Raw genomic sequence first — 18,212 nt, 5'->3', positions numbered from 1 at the left:
GCCGGTGGTTTAGACATTAATGGCTGTATATTGAGTTATTTTGAGGGAAGAATAAATTTACACTGTTATATAAGCTGCACACAGACTACTTTTCATTGTGTCAAAGTGTCATTTTGTCAGTGTTGTCCCATGAAAAGATATACTTAAATATCTGCAGAAATGTGAGGGGTGTACTCACTTTTGTGATACACTGTATATTAACAAATAAAATGAAGCTGACCTGTTAAAACATTAAACATCTTAGGTTAATTAAATAAAAGTCAAAGTAAATGTAAAAAAACTCTGTTTTTGTTTATTTGCATTTCCATACTGTCCCATTGTTTCTGATTTGGGGTTGTATTTATTTCACTATTGATTTCCCCTACAGTGATGTAAAAATCACAGAGTATGTGTCGAATTGTGTCGTTTCAACAAAATGATGATATCATGCTGAATAATATTTGTATGTGTGTGTCTGCAGGGAGCTGAAGCTATGATCCTGGAGAGTGTGATGTTTGCCATTTTGGCAGAGAGACAGCTAGGGCCTAAGCTCTATGGCATTTTCCCCCAGGGAAGACTTGAACAGTTTGTCCCAGTAAGTCTTATATTGTGTGTGGACCATTAATCACTGATCAGACAGCAGGAGTTGCATGTGATTGTTTGTGTATATAGGCAGCATGCATGAATGACTAATTGTGGTGTTTTGCTCAGATTTTGTAGGGGAATCAATGTGGACAATGTCAATATTTTAGTTTGTTGGTGCGTGAGCATGTATCAGTGCATACTTTAGCTGGTTGATTCTTATTTTTACCTTATATTTTACCTTTTTTGTCAATTTTGATGCTTTTTTAGTTGATGTTTACTAGATGAGGTTTCCTTATCACATGACAGCCACTAAGACTGGCGTCTAGCATATGATTTCTCTGAGACTCATGAAGCCAGTCAGCAAATACAATCAGAAAGTAGGGCTGAACGATATGGATCAAAAATAATATCTCGATATTTTTTAGCTGAATGGCGATATACGATATATATCTCGATATTTTTTCATTCCATATGGTAATAACAAAAAGACACTTCTGAGACAAAGCTACATGTTCCAAATGTTATACAGGCACTTTTATTAACATTCAGCTGTAGATAAACATGAGAAATTCCTCAAAAATAAACTATTGGCATATATTAAATCAGGGGTCACCAACCTTTTTGAAACAGAGGGCTACTTTAAGGGTACTGAGTAAGCCAAAGGGCTACTTGCAGGATACAAACTTCCTGAATAACATAAGGTTGCATGGTTTACCTTTAATTATAATATTATGATTAATAATAATAATAAATATTCATATATGTGAAGAGACTGTCTGATCACATGTTAATTATTTCTTGCAATAATTATTAACAATGATTTACCATGGCAGGAAACACAGACATATTTAAACATGTAACATTATTTATTTCTGAAAGTCAGAGCGATCACATCTCTGATATTTTTGTAAATATTGTTCCTGACGGTTTTGTATGAATAAGCACATCTGTAGCATTTTGATCAAAATCACACAATTTTTTTAATTAATTAATTAATTTATTTATTTTTTATAAATTATGACTTCTGTAGCATTTTTTAGGAAATCATTAACAGTCCCATCTTCAAATAATGTCCCGTTTGTACTGATCCCGTTTGTACTGATCACTACTTTTGTTTTAGAACAAATCATGAATCGTTTGTACAAAATGATCAGTTAAATAAGATTTTTTAAAAGCTACGATTTAAATGGACGTTTCTGTGACATGTACTGAAGCCTCTCTCCACATTGTGCCGCTCTCTGCCGTCGTCCCGCGAATGAAACACACACTTTTCCTCCCAATCATTGTGAAAATATTAAGTTCTCTTTTGCTTTTCTTGTGTGTTTTTTCATTATTATTTTTTCGGGGTAAAACCCGCATCTCGCTCCCCATAGTAGCTGCGCTCGCTCGCTCGTCTCAGCGTTCTGCGCCCGATATAAAACTCCGCACCCAGACCAGATCAAAGCTCATATAAACATCAAACAGTTTTGTTCTTTAAATTTTATATTCAGTGTTGTCGTTTTCAAATCTACATAAATGCAAGTGTTATTGATTCAAAGAGATCAACAACGAAAATATTTTTAGACGGAACTCTATAGTTACTAGAGCTGTTTAGAACATGCCCTGCGGGCGACTCACGTGGTGGGGGAGGGGCGAGTTGTGTTCAGTGAGGGAGAGAGGCGGGGCAGGTGAACATGTGCAGAGACAAACTGGGAGAAGGGAACGACGAACTGTCGGATCTAACTGGAACGCAACATCTATATCGATATAAGCGATATTGTCTTATCTTATATCGCGTATGAAAATATATCGATATATCTTTAAAACTCGATATATCGCCCAGCCCTATCAGAAAGTCAGAAAAAGTACGGAAAGGCAAAAAATAAATTACTTTTTGCCTTTTCTAATCGCTTTACTTAATATTAAGGGCAGAGGGAGAAGCATTGTGTATTTGTGTCATAGTGTGTTGGTGGATTGAGTAGCTGATGTGTCACGAATGATTGCAGTTCCACCTAGCGCTCTTGCTTCCTTAAAGCTCTTTCCCTTCCTCCTCTCCCCCACTGTAATAAGCAGCTAAATTCTTAGCATATTCTATCAAGTGGTTGCTTGATGTTCATAGGGTAAATGTCAGAACTCAGTACCTAGTTGATTGGGAAGGATATAGATCTAAGGAACAATCCTGGGTCCCAGCATGTCACGTTTTTTTCCCTGTTTTTCTCCGATTGTTTCCCCCAATTTTCTCCCCTAATCTAATCGTATCTAATTACCCTGACTGCATTACGCTTCACCTCTGCCGATACAACCCTCCACTGCTGACTGAGGAGCTTTGCAACTGACACATGCCCCCTCCGACACGTGTGCACAAGGCGAGTTCATATGTGGATCAGCTTTGTGCACGGAGATCCACACCCTGATCAGCATTATTCCCCAGTTCTGTGCAGGCGCCATCAATTAGCTAGCAGAGATTGTATTTGAACCAGTTATAAGGAGCCCTGGTCCGGCTCTTCCCATCCTGAACAACCGCCGGACGGCGGTTTTTAAAATCCCAGTGTGCTAGCGTATTTTACCGCTGCGCCACCTAACGGGCTCAGCTAGTCACATTTAATTGATAGTTCTATTCAGCAGTTTCACTTGGGTCCAACATCAGCTTGGTGGAGAGTCACTGTTCTGACTTTCCTCACCACCCAGTAGAGGCCCCGGCTCTGGTGATTAGCATCTGGTAAAATAGCCATCCACCAAGCATTGTAATTAACCCCTTTTCCTATGATTCGGTCAGCAGGCATGTTGGTCCAATGTCCATTCACGATTATGTTTTGGGTGACACAGAGAAAAGATTTAAAGTTAAAAACCCATTATGATGTATATGAAACCACAAGCACAAGTACAAGCAGTCCAACCTTGGCCATTTTGTATCCACAGAGCCGCAAGCTTGCCACCGAAGAGCTGGGAATTCCTAGCTTGTCTGCTGAGATAGCCGAGAAAATTGCAAAATTCCACAAGATGAGAATGCCCTTCAACAAAGAACCCAAATGGCTGTTTGGCACCATGGAAAAGTGAGTACAAAGTAAATGTTTTTCATGTCTTAATATTTATAGCTTCTTCTCTTCAGTTGGCTGTAGGTAACTGTTATCTAATAACCTCTGGCATTCGTGTAATTTTCTCTGAGATAAGATGTTACATGACATTTGTGTGAATGAAACCTGGGACGTAAAGAGACAAACACTGCAGTTATCTACATATCGTGATAAGGCAACCTGCAGAAAAGCCCTTAGGGCTTTAAAGCAAATGTGGTAGTAGTAAAACCTGTCTGGCTTATTAAGGGTTATTCAAGAAAGCGGTCTGCTGTGGGAAAAGTTAAACTGTTTGAGGTTCAGTTACACAACTAAACAGGAGTTTTACAGAGAGATATTTTGGATTCAAGTGATTTTTTTTTCAAATACAGGTAAATATTTGTGCAACCAATGTCAAACAAATAGTTAAACCTTAACGGCCAACTTCAGGTTAATAAATAACTTATTGGCTGAAATGAGAATTGGGTTCCTCATAACTGGTGCAATTATGACCTCTGCAGGCCAATTGATGGTGCCTGCTTAGAGTTGGGGAATAATGCTGATCAGGGTGTGGCTCTCCGTACACAAGGCTGGTCGGCATATGAACTCGCCTCATGCAGGTGAAAAAAGGCAGTGTCAGAAGGGGCGTGTCAGAAGGGGCGTGTGTCAGTTGCGAAGCTCCTCAGTCAGAAGTGGAGGGTTGTATCTGACAAGCAAGCACACAAACATTGCCTGTTTAAGAGGGAGGGAGGTCAGACGGGGTCTCCTTTGCGATACGGCTCTGTGTGGAAACCCAACACCGGCACGTGATAAGAAGTGGTCGCAGATGAGACACGTGTTGAAGGGGGGCATGTTAATTTCACTATCGGGAATTGGAAATGACCAGATTAGGAGATTAAACCTATTTTATTTATTATTCTTATATTTTCATTTATTTATAAACACACTATATAATAAGAGCACTTATTAAATACAATGAGAATTATGATTCGTCAAATAACAGAAGTACTGTCAATAAGCACCTAATAGAAATTACCCTCATGTCACACTTTCTTACATATTACGTATATTTAGTGTTGCTTTATACTCTATAAGTTATTATCCAAATAATTAGTAAATACATAAAATACACCATTGAGAATATGTAGTGCATTCAGTAAGGTTTCTTATACTATATTATTTGGCAAAAAAAATACAGTTAGCACAGTGGCACAGCTGATAGTGTAGTTGCCGTAGAGGAACATGTTTCCTAAGGTTCCTAGGTCTGCATGTTCTGTGGAGGTCAGCGATCGGGGAAGGTTTAAATTGCTCTAAAAACTTCCATATCTCATAGTCATTTATTTTTTCCTCTTATACTTCAGATACATGAGTCAGGTGCAAAGGCTGAGCTTTACCAAAGAGCCCCTCCTGCATAAGTTTGCCCATCTTATGAGCTACAACCTACCTCAGGAGATGGAAACACTCAGGTAAAGCAAAACATTGAATTTTATGTCAAGAGAAGCACCATTGATTGAGAATATGAGTACTATAGCAATTATTTGATTGCCACTGAACCTGTACTGTGATAGTATTCATGTGGAGGTAAAAAATTGGTTTTGTGTTTAGGTGTCTGCTGGACTTAACCGCATCTCCTGTTGTTTTTTGCCACAATGATTTACAGGAAGGTAAGTGTACTATTAAGAAAACATGCAGTCCAGCATTATATGTTTGGTCTAACCTGATGGGTTTTAAAATGCTATAAAATTAACTTTTCACAGGAAATATTCTTCTTCTGAGTGGCCGGGAGAACATGGACAAGCAGAAGCTTATGCTGATTGACTTTGAGTATAGCAGCTACAACTATAGGTTAGAATGTCTCATTGTACCTGCTTTGTACCGTATGGAATCGTATTTCATTGACCTGCATTGTACTGAATGCAAACGATATGCCTATGAAAGCATACCTAACAACTTAAACCTGGCCATAAACATTACATGGTTCTTAAGAGGTTGTATACTGAGTTTAAGTGAATCGGACACCTTTATTGGACAAGATAAATAGATGTGGTGCCACATAAATCTCTTTTCTGGGTGGCCCATTTAGGTTATGGAAATGATCTGCACATAATTTATTTCTAATGTTGTTAGATTTTCAATATAATAGGCCCTACAGACACAGAGCTACTGAGCTACGCATGTGTGTAGCTTTGAAACACATTTTTTCAGTCATGAGAAAGTCATGAGTTTTTTTAAGCACCTGGCCTGATGGGCAGTTGAAAATACAGTAAGAATTCCAGTAAGAGCTTATATAAGAGTTAAATATAGTATTCTTACTACCTGAAAGTAATTTACTAGTACTGACATTGCCAGAATGCAGTAAGCAAGTGCAGATTATTAATAGAACTATAAGTAATGCTCAGGGGCCCAACTGAGGCTGCACAGCAGAGCCTGGATTTGAACCGACAATCCTCAGACTGATAACCCCAAAGCTCAACCCACTAGGCTACCACAATGAGCATTTTTAATGTGGATTTAATATAAGCCTGTTTAATTCGGATTAAACATACCAGCCTTCACGCTTTTATAAGATTCTGGAGTGTGTTTGTGGGGAGTGATGCTGGAGGGAAAGACCTGGCTCTCAATCAATGTTCACTGGGGTTGAGGTCAGACCATTGGAGGTCCTACAGACCACCCTGATTAAACCATGTACCTACAGACCTTGTGTGCACAGAAGCACTGTCGTGTCAGAACAGGAACAAGTATAACTGGAATAACTAATTTTATACATGTTAGCAATGATAGTGGCTAGAACACCTAAACTCAAAAATTAAGAGGAGTGTTCATATTTTGGCCACACTGCGATTTTGCTTTGAAATAAGTGATGATCAGTTAAATGATACAGCAAGTAAACAAAAGAAAATAAATTTACATTTACATTTTCGGCATTTAGCAGATGCTTTTATCCAGAGCGAATGATGAGTATTTTAGAATCACATGATATTTTATTAATACTGCTATGTCACAGTTATTCAATCCCTACATAATATTGCCGATCTTAAAACCGACCGCTAGTCTGTAAGACATAAAGTTGGGTAACAACGTGATTAAACCATTGGGAACTTAATGTGTAATGTGCTATATAAACACCACTCAAGAGATTTAAGTGTTCAAAGTGTGCTGCAGCCATGGTGAAAACTAAGGAGCTATCACAAAAGCTGTAAGAGGAGATAATTTTACAACTGTCTGTACTGTGCCCATTAGTGGCATGGCAGGTGGGCTTCATACTGTAATCCCTGTTCCCCCTGCGGAGCTATACAGCTGGTGGTCCCGGAAGAGGAATGTTAAGCCTTCTGTGGTAAAACTAAACCATAATATTCCCAGGCACACTTCTAAGACAGCCAAAGCTTGGTTAAGGAATCAATCCTGGAGTGGCCCTCTCAGTGTCCAGATTAAAATCCTATATAAATTCTTTGGTGGGATTTACAGAAAGCAGTTCCATGAAAGCCATCAAATCTTAATAAAGCTGGAAGCTTTTGCACAAAAAGAATAGGTGAAGTATGTGAACACCTGATCAAGAGAGATGTCAGAAGCTTGTCAGCACTTGCTGAAATCACTTATTAGAGGTTATTACGGCAAAGCGATGTTTCAACAAGTACTGAGGCTGGGGTTGAATAATAGTGCACATTGACATTTGTCAAAAAACTAGATGTTTCTCATTTAAACTTAAGTTATTAAAATTGCTTGAATGTATCAATAAATATTTGGAATTTGAATATTTCCGACTTCAACAGTATATACAGATAACCAAAAACATTAGGACCACCCACTTAATTTTCTGTCAAAACAGCTCTTACCCGCCGGGACCTTCACAAGACATCTGAAGTCCTGTTTTATCTGGTACCAGGACATTACCAGCAGGTTCTTCAACTTCTATACATTGCAAGGTGGATCATCCTATGTGCCTGGCCATCCACATAAACTTGGAGAAAACAAGACACCAGGATCTGCCAGTTCCATTGCCTGCATGCCCATTGTAGGTGCTTACTTACCATGGTGAACCGGAGTTAGCAAGGGCATTTTAATTGGCCTGCAACTATGCAGCCCCGTGCATAGAAGGGTTCAATGCACTGTTTTGTGACACATTCACCTCATCACCAGAATTACAATTATCAGCCATTTGAGCCACTGTAGCCCCTCATTTGGGGGCTATAGCATTAGCCATAGCCTCCAGGGCGAGATCATGATCAAGAAGGTGGTTCACCCAGCGCGAGGCTCAGCCATTGCATTTCGGTAGTGCTGACCCTTGTGAATGGGGGACTGTGTTTGTGCTCTCCTCTGGTTTTTTGTGGGACAGTGGTGGCCTAGTGGGTAGAGCTTTGGGCTATCAGTCGGAATATAGTTGGTTCAAATCCAGGTTCTGCTATGTAGCCACTGTTGGGTCCTTGAGCAAGGCCCTAAACCCTGTCTGCCCAAGGGGTGCCATACACTGGCCCAAACAAGCTGGCATATGGCAGAAAAAGAAGTTAATTGTACTGTACAGGTGTATATGTATACAGTGCCTTGCAAAAGTATTCAGCCCCCTTGAACTTTTCAACCTTTTGCCACATTTCAGGCTTCAAACATAACGATATGAAATTGTAATTTTTTGTGAAGAATCAACAACAAGTGGGACACAATCGTGAAGTAGAACGAAATGTATTGGATATTTAAAACTTTTTTTAGAAATAAAAAACTAAAAAGTGGGGCGTGCAATATTATTCAGCCCCTTTACTTTCAGTGCAGCAAACTCACTCCAGAAGTTCAGTGAGGATCTCTGAATGATCTAATGTTGACCTAAATGACTGATGGTGATAAATAGAATCCACCTGTGTGTAATCAAGTCTCCGTATAAATGCACCTGCTCTGTGACAGTCTCAGAGTTCTGTTTAAAGCGCAGAGAGCATCATGAAGACCAAGGAACACACCAGGCAGGTCCGAGATACTGTTGTGGAGAAGTTTAAAGCCGGATTTGGATACAAAAAGATTTCCCAAGCTTTAAACATCTCAAGGAGCACTGTGCAAGCGATCATATTGAAATGGAAGGAGTATCAGACCACTGCAAATCTACCAAGACCCGGCCGTCCCTCTAAACTTTCAGCTCAAACAAGGAGAAGACTGATCAGAGATGCAGCCAAGAGGCCCATGATCACTCTGAATGAACTGCAGAGATCTACAGCTGAGGTGGGAGACTCTGTCCATAGGACACAATCAGTCGTACACTGCACAAATCTGGCCTTTATGGAAGAGTGGCAAGAAGAAAGCCATTTCTCAAAGATATCTATAAAAAGTCACCTGGGAGACACACCAAACATGTGGAAGAAGGTGCTCTGGTCAGATGAAACCAAAATCGAACTTTTTGGCCACAATGCAAAACGTTATGTTTGGCGTAAAAGCAACACAGCTCATCACCCTGAACACACCATCCCCACTGTCAAACATGGTGGTGGCAGCATCATGGTTTGGGCCTGCTTTTCTTCAGCAGGGACAGGGAAGATGGTTAAAATTGATGGGAAGATGGATGGAGCCAAATACAGGACCATTCTGGAAGAAAACCTGTTGCAGTCTGCAAAAGACCTGAGACTGGGACGGAGATTTATCTTCCAACAAGACAATGATCCAAAACATAAAGCAAAATCTACAATGGAATGGTTCACAAATAAACGTATCCAGGTGTTAGAATGGCCAAGTCAAAGTCCAGACCTGAATCCCATCGAGAATCTGTGGAAAGAGCTGAAAACTGCTGTTCACAAACGCTCTCCATCCAACCTCACTGAGCTCGAGCTGTTTTGCAAGGAAGAATGGGCAAAAATTTCTGTCTCTCGATGTGCAAAACTGATAGAGACATACCCCAAGCGACTTGCAGCTGTAATCGCAGCAAAAGGTGGCGCTACAAAGTATTAACGCAAGGGGGCTGAATAATATTGCACGCCCCACTTTTCAGTTTTTTATTTCTAAAAAAAGTTTAAAATATCCAATAAATTTCGTTCCACTTCACGATTGTGTCCCACTTGTTGTTGATTCTTCACAAAAAATTACAATTTCATATCGTTATGTTTGAAGCCTGAAATGTGGCAAAAGGTTGAAAAGTTCAAGTGGGCTGAATACTTTTGCAAGGCACTGTATATGACAAATAACGACAGTCTTCCTATATTCATGTCCTCTGGCATCAGTCTTGGCCACAGAGCAACTTCAAAGGCTCATGGCTTGTCCTTTCTTAGACCACAGTCAGTGGGTACTTAACATGACTGCCTGTCAACACTTCTTGCTGTTTTGGAGATACCTCAGCCCACTTATCTGGTCATAAAAATTTGGTCCGTATTAAGGTCTTTATGCCTGATCATATCTGCTGCATTTAACACTACGAGTATGTATGGGGCAGAATTTAATCCACATACAGAAGATTAACTTGTGCCAGCATAAAAAATTTAATACTATCCTTATCATACCCACCTTCTATAAGAGACTGAGTCAGATATACATAACATCTCCCTTTCCCTCTGTTTTCCCAGGGTAGACTGATATGTTTATCTACAGACATTGAAGCATGTGGCACTCACCCAACAGGCCAGTCAAAACACTTTTTTTTCGAGGCCATTACTTTTCCCACACATTTGCGAACCCAAGATGTTTTGGGCTTTATCCAGAATCCATGGACACCAATGCTAAAAAAATGCAATGCATTGTGGCTGGAAAAGCTGAAAAGTGTTAGAGATTTAGGATTTGAAAATCAGCAACCATGAACAGATAGAATTTATTATTCCAATAATTTACTTTAATTGGTTTTATGTTCTGTAATGTTACACTGGGCATTTGACAAACTTAAGTGTATAGTGCAGTAGCAAACCGTGACTCTTAAACCTCGCTCCCCCACCCCCACCCCAAACATTCTCGGAAAGCATGGTACCATTTGAAAGCACACAATGCCTACTTTTTACCAATTATAACAATTTTAGCTCAAAGTTACCTCAAAAACTAAAAAATACAATCTAATTAATTATAGTATTAATAATTTCTAATGTTACAAGGCTGTATTTGTATCAGTATTTACAACTTTTATAGCAAACAAATCACATTCACACTGGCCATTTTGCAGTGCAATGTGAAAGCAGTGTTTGCACTTCAAAGGATATGGAGACTTCCGGAGTTCAAAACACATGACAGTCATGCCCAAGTGGCTCTGCAGCTGGCACAGTTCTTGTTGAAATAACCACAGACTAAAAAAAATTTCCTTGACAGCATATGTCTCTCAAAAATCTCAGTATAAGGCTCAGGTTGAAGTGTTGTTAAGTGACAGCTGTTTTCCGGAGAATTCCTGAGCCCATGTGGCTATATTTATCACGTAGCATGGCAGTTTCTCATGCAATGTTATATGAGGGCTTGAAGGTCACATACATTTAACGATGGTTGCCGGCCTTGCCTTGGAATCTTTTCGCAATATTATGTTCTGTAGATGGTAAAAGACCTAAACTATTTGCAATCTTTCATTAAGAAATGTTTATTTAAACTGATGTAATTTTAAACAGTATAAATATTATTATTATTATTATTATTATTATTTGCTCCTTTTCCAGCTTTCTGTGAGTGAGTTGCAGGCATCAAATCCAAATTAGTTTAGGAGGTCCTATTAAATTTGAAGTTACTCCAAATAAACCAAACAAAGTAATCAAACTAACCTCAATAATTAGAAGTAGTGGTGTCCACATAATTATGGCCAGATAGTATATACAAAAAAATATTAGCCAATGTCAAAGTCCAAATCACATTTTTGCAATCAGTCAGTAGAGACTCAAGATTTTTCAGTTGCGTGTCCCAGTGGTCTTCGAGCCAAGCAAGCGTTCATATTCAGGAGGGGTTTGGGTTGCTCAGGTAACCACTGGGGGCTTTTCTCCTTCTTGGATTTGACCAGTGTTGGTTGTGTTGGCATTCATTCATTTATTCATTTGTTTACTTGTCTTTTCTTCAATTTTACCCAGACCTGACGCCTTAACTCAGGGCCTCCCACAAACATCACCACCACCCATACCCAGGCGTTAACGGCCTGACTTGAGGCTGCCTACCCACACCTGACGCCTTAACCCAGGGGCTCAGCCTCCACCACCACCCCATAATGAAAAAAATATTATAATATTTATATTTTTAATTTATATATATTTTTTAATTTATCATAATTTATAAATTCTATTTCCATTAGATTTTATTCTATTTTATAATACTTATATATGCTGTTTTAGGGTGTTATCATTTACATAATTTCTTAAGGATTATTATAATAATTATTCTGCCCCCAGCATTAACTGGATTTAAGACTAATGTGTTTTCTGAACTCTCAGTTGACGAAACAGTCCAACTTTGCCCCTCCAATTCGATGGCATCCATTAGTGCAGCCATGTTTCTGACATCTAATTTCTCTCTGACATCTTATCTAACCAACATAAGAACATATTTTTTTCTAACAGAATGTATACTGGACATTGAGTATTGTGTGAATAACTGGGCCACTCTTTGTCTTGCAGAGGATTTGACATTGGAAACTTCTTCTGTGAATGGATGTATGACTACAACTGTGACACACCTCCATTTTTCAAAGCTAATACCAACCATTACCCCACCAAAGCTCAGCAGGTATGAAATGTTGGGAGGGGAGTTTCAGGCATTGTAAGTAGAATTAGAGTTGTACTATTGAGACTTTTAGGCCAGTTTTGATGTGATGATTGTACAAATAACACACTACACAAAACAGCTTAGTAATTTCTTCACTACCGCTTCAGTGTTTTAACTTTATAGGAATTATATTGCGAGGGGCTTGGATTTCTACTGCTTTATTTGTGTACTTCAGCAGAACATTGCTGTCCCATATTTAAGCAGAGCAGTGGAACTGCAGCACCTTTATAACATTTTAGCAAATTCTGCTAATTCCAGATTCTGCTGTAAACACTCTAAATATTGTCATTACGTTTACTATATTTTCAAAATTTTGTTTTATATAGATGCAATTCTTTAAAAGCTACTTGTCTGAATACGACCCTGGACTGGCCAAGCTGAGTGAAGAAGATCAGTTGAAAATCAGGGAGGACATGATGGTGGAGGTTAACAGGTAACATTGTTTTGACAATGAATGCCAGTTCTCTTGGTTTGAAATAAATAAGGATCTTAAAAGTAATTATCTTATAAATAAGGGCCGTACGTAATTTATTACCTTTACAACTTTTTATGTTTAGTTTCTGTTTTTTGTTCTTCCCGTGTCTGTGTGGGTTTCATCCAGGAACTCTGGTTTCCTCCCACAGTCCAAAAACATGCAAGTGAGGTGAATTGTAGATACGAAATTGTCCATGACTGTGTTTGACATTAAAAGACTTGAACTGTTGAATCTTGAGTAACCAGTAACTACCTGTCCTTTTAAAATGGTAATATAAAATCTGTACTTCTTGCTCATTTAAAGAACCTTTTCAGTCATAAAACAGGCTGAACATTTGCTTTGCTCTCTTGAGCTTACTTGCAAAGACTTGACATGCATGGTTTCTTATGGCACTATAAATCGGAACAGTACAGTACAGGACATTACAATACAGGCCTCCTTTGCAGGCCTTCAGCTCACTGTACACAGACTTCTGAAGATTGTGCAATAATGTCTTGGAGCTTGTCCAAGATTGACACTCATTTCCAGGAAAATACCTTCTAAGAGGGGGTCCTGGTTTCTAGGACATTTGCTTCTCATCAGTCACATGGTTTCCACCATGTTTAAAACAAGCTTCTCTTTTTACTCAGGTTTGCCCTCGCTTCACACTTTTTCTGGGGACTGTGGTCCATGATACAGGCAAGAATTTCCACCATTGAGTTTGGCTACCTGGTGAGCATTTGTATATATTTTTGATTATGTTAAATACACATATACTACATTGCTTATGATTCATATGGACTGCATTAGAAAGAGTATACACTACAATTCATATTAAAAGACCACACCTTATAGCCACAGAAAAGAAATATTGTGTAAAATTTGTGTAAAATATTACATTATTTTAATCCCAATCATGACTTAACAAAAGCATAAAAATAGTTATTACAAATGTCAAGAGTTAAATCAGGTAAAAAACTTGACTGGAGACACTAAGGAACAACTCTAGAATAAGCAAACCAATATTAGATTAGGCTGAGACAGGTCTAAACAAAACAAAAAATCCCATGGAGCACAAAAAGAAAGTACTTTAATATAAACAAACTGAAATATATAGGCGCCCAGGTGGCGCAGCGGGATATTCCACTAGCACACCAGCGCTGAGATTCTGAACTCCTCCATTCGAAACTCGGCTTTGCCACCAGTTGGCTGGGTGCCATCTAGCAGGCATAATCGGCAGTGCCTGCAGCTGACACGGTTCTGCTAGGGCGGGATGACTGGACTATGTGGGTGGGGTCTTCAAATGCTGTGTAAGGACCCTGGTTGGCAGATAGAGAGGCACCTGTGCAGAGTGCATAGGTGAAAAAGGATTCCGCTAAGTTCTGCGGGTGGGTCGGCGGAGGCGTGAGCAGCAATATACCCACCTCGACTGCAATCAGGGATCCCCCAGCAGCGGATGACGAATTGACTACGCTAAATTGGGAGAAAATGCATAAATAAATAGAAAAAAAAGAAAATACTGTATATTCAAGTAAAAACTAGTGAAAATGCCGCTCGAGTGGTGCAGTGGTAAAAACACACGCTTGAACCAGAGCTGGGATCTCGAATACATCGTATTCTGAGCAGCCACATGAACAACGATTGGCCTGTTGTTCAGATAGGGGTGGGATATTAAAAGCCGGATAGGGACTCTCTCATAACTAATGCAATTACGACCTCTGCTGGCTGATTGGTGGCGCCTGTACAGAGATGGGAAAAGCGTGCTTTCAGGGTGTGTCTCTCTATACACAGTACTGATCCGCATTGCACTTGTCAAAGTGTAGGTGACAGAATGCATATGGCTGCTGCCCACGTGTCGGAGGGGGCAGAGAGGGGATCGGCATTGGTGGAGAGAAAGCATGACGCAATCGGGCAATCGGATGCGCTAAAGGGAGAAAAATGCATAAACAGAATACACAAAAGCATAAAAGTGCATAAAATTTATTTAATGACATAATTAGCCAATCATTTTAGAAACATTATTTCACTTCTTTATAAAAAAGATAAATTCACATTATTAAAATAAACAAATATATAAATATGATGCGGTCATAATTCATAATTATTTATTATTTTAATGGCAAATTTACTTCCAAAACAAGAGCCACTGTAAAACTAGGTACAGATGAGCTTTGTGCTGCCTGGCAGTACAAATATTTGTTAGTTCAGGGCACCATGACAGCACATTTATGCAGTGTGCAACACCTCAGCAAATATTGACATTGTTAGGGTAACAATATTAGATAGTTCTTTAAAGACTTTATATAATGGCACATATCAGGTCAGCTCGCTGACTAAAATTGTTAACCCAACCCTAGTCAATATTTGTTGGTGTTGCACACTTTATAATTGTGCTGTCATGGTGCCCTGAACTAACAAATATTTGTATCTTCAGGCAGCACAAGCTGTTTTTACTACTTTTACAGTTTGAAAACAACTGTTATGCTATTTTTAAATACCTACAGGCAGCTAGTTGGTTTTTGGTTAGATATGTGCAGGAGGAAACCACAATTAAATTGTGTAATTGGGCAAGACTTAATAACTGAGATCAAATTCAGAGTAAAACAGAACAGGATATTCAGAATATACAGCATATGGTAAATTTCATGGTCAGTAGGGTACAATTATGACATTTGTATTACTTTAGTTCATCTAATTAAGTTCATATATTAGTTCATCATTGTTTGGTTCATCTAGTTGAATCTAATCTAAAACAGTTTGTAAAATGTGGATGCTAACATTAAAATTCTCAGTTTTATTTGACTTTATTAAATATGCTAGCACACCAGAGCTGGGATTTCGAATACATCATATCAAATCTCAGCTCTGCCATCCGACTGGGCTGGGCAGCTATATGAACAACGTTTGGCTGTTGTTCATTCAGGGAGGGAGCCGGATAGGGACCTCACAACTGATGCAATTACGACCTCTGCTGGCTGATTGATGGCGTCTGTACAAAGTAGAGGAATAATGCGATCAGGGTGTGGCTCTCTGTGCACAAGTCTGATCCGCATATGAACTCGCCTCGTGCGGGTGAAAAGATGCAGCCGGCTACTGCACACATGTCGGAGGGAAGGCGTGTGTCAGTTCGCTCTACTCAATCAGGGCGGGGGTCAGCACCAGTAGAGAGGAAGCATTACTCTATTGGGTAAAAATTGGATGCGCTAAAAAATCGGGAGAAAAAGGGAGAAAATGACATTGCTCCTTGTTACATAACACTAGCATATTGTGTCCTTCACAAACTGAAAAAGAAAGCAGATCCTACTACTCCAGTCTATTTCAGTTTACATAGTTTACAGTTTACACAGAAGTTTAACATTGTGTCAGGATCCTATTGTTTGTATACCTTACTAATCTCCTAATGCCCACATTAATCACCTTTCTGTTAGTACTATACACAACTCAGTTGGTTAATGATGTTTTCTTTTCTTATAATGTCATGCCTAGACTCTAAATTAGTAATCCAGAGGACATTAGGAGTGCAGGCTTATGCAGGATTTTGTCAAATCCCAATAAAAGCGTACTTGTTTAACCTGGTCTGTTAATAGATCCTGGGCATTCTAGTTTATTTAGATTCCTCTTATGTTTAATTATAAGTTCCAAACATTGTTAAGTAATTTAGTAATTTATTATTATATAAATTATAGATTTTAATCAGCTGCTTTTGTTTCCTCCTGCTTATGTCTTTAATTTTTTACCCTCCCCCTCCCTTTTAGGATTACGCCCTAGCCAGGTTTGATGCATACTTTGAACTCAAGAAGAAGCTGGGCCTGTAAATTCTGCACCATTATGCAGGGACAGAGAAGCTAAACTGAGCATGGTCGAGGCTTACCTGGCTTTAACATTCACTAGAAAGAAGTTGCTTTGCTACTGTGATGAATATATGGTGCTGCATGGACCAAAATCAGTGCAATCTACCAATTACTCTCCACAAGGCCTGATGTTTTAAATAGTGTGCCATGCTGCTCAACAGTGTTTACTAAGTGTTTAAGCTTCAAACAAAAAAATCAACACTTCCTAAGATCTTTTGGGAAGATACTGACAGCAAATACAACAAGAATCCACAAACTTACAATAACCAAAATGAATATTTAAGGGGGAGATATGTATAAAATATGCTGCTGCACTAACAGTTAGAATCCAGCTGCCAGCTGTGCTGTGATGGAAAAGTACTTAACCTCTAAGTGCTACATGCTGTGTTATCTTTGCAGTCTGTTCTAGAAAGGTGAAAAGACTGAGGTTTAAAAGCGTAGACCTCAAGTTATGGTATGGTACTTACAGACCAAACTGTGTTGGTATTGTAGCGTTTCAGTGTTGTTTGATAGTTATACTAAAATTATACGATCTACCTTTTTTGGTATTATTTCTGGGGTTGGTTTAACTCATTCTGTGATTTGTTTACCTCTTTTCTTTAAATACTACTAGATTACATGTTTTTAATGCAGAAGTAAAGGTTGCCTGGCTGACAATGTAAACATAAAGGTAGATAATATTGATGATTTGATATAAAGTGAGCAAATTGGAATCTAATGTAGGTTCATTAATCCATTGCACATTATGGTGGCCTTAAATTTGAGGATAAGAGTGTGTGCATTTTTACTTTTAGTCCTGTGCACTTAGGGAGACATTTACTGTTTGTAAGCAAAACAATATCGATATGTGTCTTAATGTGCTAATTCTGCATGATGTAACTGTAGAGATACATTTTTATGCATTTTCATCCTGAGGTAGAGGCCTAGGTCTGAGGAAAGTTCCAGAGTCAAGTCAAGTTAAGTCACATTCATTTGTATAGCGCTTTTTACGATGGACATTGTCTTAAAGCAACTTTACAGAATCCAGGACCAACAGATCGCAAACCCCTGTTGAGCAAGCCGAGGGTGACAGTGGCAGGGAAAAACTCCCTTAAAAATACAGGAAGAAACCTTGAGAGGAAGTCAGAGTCTGTAGTAGAAGGAGATTAGAGACATACACAGATCAGCCATAACATTAAAACCACCTCCTTGTTTCTACACTCACTGTTCATTTTATCAGCTCCACTTACCATATAGAAGCACTTTGTAGTTCTACAATTACTGACTGTAGTCCATCTGTTTCTCTACATACTTTTTAGCCTGCTTTCACCCTGTTTTTCAATGGTTACTGAGTAGGTATTATTTAGATGGTGGATCATTCTCAGCACTGCAGTGACAATGACATGATGGTGGTGTGTTAGTGTGTGTTGTGCTGGTATGAGTGGATCAGACAGCAGCGCTGCTGGAGTTTTTAAATACCGTGTCCACTATTAAACACTCCTACCTAGTTGGTCCACCTTGTAGATGTAAAGTCAGAGACGATTGCTTTTTTTCGTTGGTGGACTATTCTCAGTCCAGCAGGGACAGTAAGGTGTTTAAAAACTCCATCAGCATTGCTGTGTCTGATCCACTCATACCAGCACAACACACACTAAC

The 18,212-nt window shown here is 39.0% G+C and overlaps 1 protein-coding gene across 1 annotated transcript in view; it reads left to right on the top strand.

Annotated features, from left to right (window-relative positions):
- chka (choline kinase alpha) overlaps positions 1 to 17,742 on the top strand; it is a 29,788-nt gene extending 12,046 nt beyond the window's left edge. Inside the window, exons 4-12 of the mRNA XM_063004127.1 lie at positions 461 to 574; positions 3,463 to 3,596; positions 4,955 to 5,059; positions 5,199 to 5,257; positions 5,351 to 5,438; positions 12,125 to 12,233; positions 12,599 to 12,705; positions 13,377 to 13,458; positions 16,482 to 17,742. Of these exons, the coding sequence (XP_062860197.1) occupies positions 461 to 574; positions 3,463 to 3,596; positions 4,955 to 5,059; positions 5,199 to 5,257; positions 5,351 to 5,438; positions 12,125 to 12,233; positions 12,599 to 12,705; positions 13,377 to 13,458; positions 16,482 to 16,541 (858 nt within the window). The 3' untranslated portion in view covers positions 16,542 to 17,742. The remainder of the gene's footprint in view (positions 1 to 460; positions 575 to 3,462; positions 3,597 to 4,954; positions 5,060 to 5,198; positions 5,258 to 5,350; positions 5,439 to 12,124; positions 12,234 to 12,598; positions 12,706 to 13,376; positions 13,459 to 16,481) is intronic.
- Positions 17,743 to 18,212: the final 470 nt, after the last annotated feature.

This window comes from Trichomycterus rosablanca, chromosome 11 (genome assembly GCF_030014385.1).
Source record: "Trichomycterus rosablanca isolate fTriRos1 chromosome 11, fTriRos1.hap1, whole genome shotgun sequence".
Classification (NCBI taxonomy): Eukaryota; Metazoa; Chordata; class Actinopteri; order Siluriformes; family Trichomycteridae; genus Trichomycterus; species Trichomycterus rosablanca.
The sequence above is the reverse complement of the archived record's forward strand: the minus strand, read 5'-3'. Positions and strand labels throughout refer to the sequence as shown.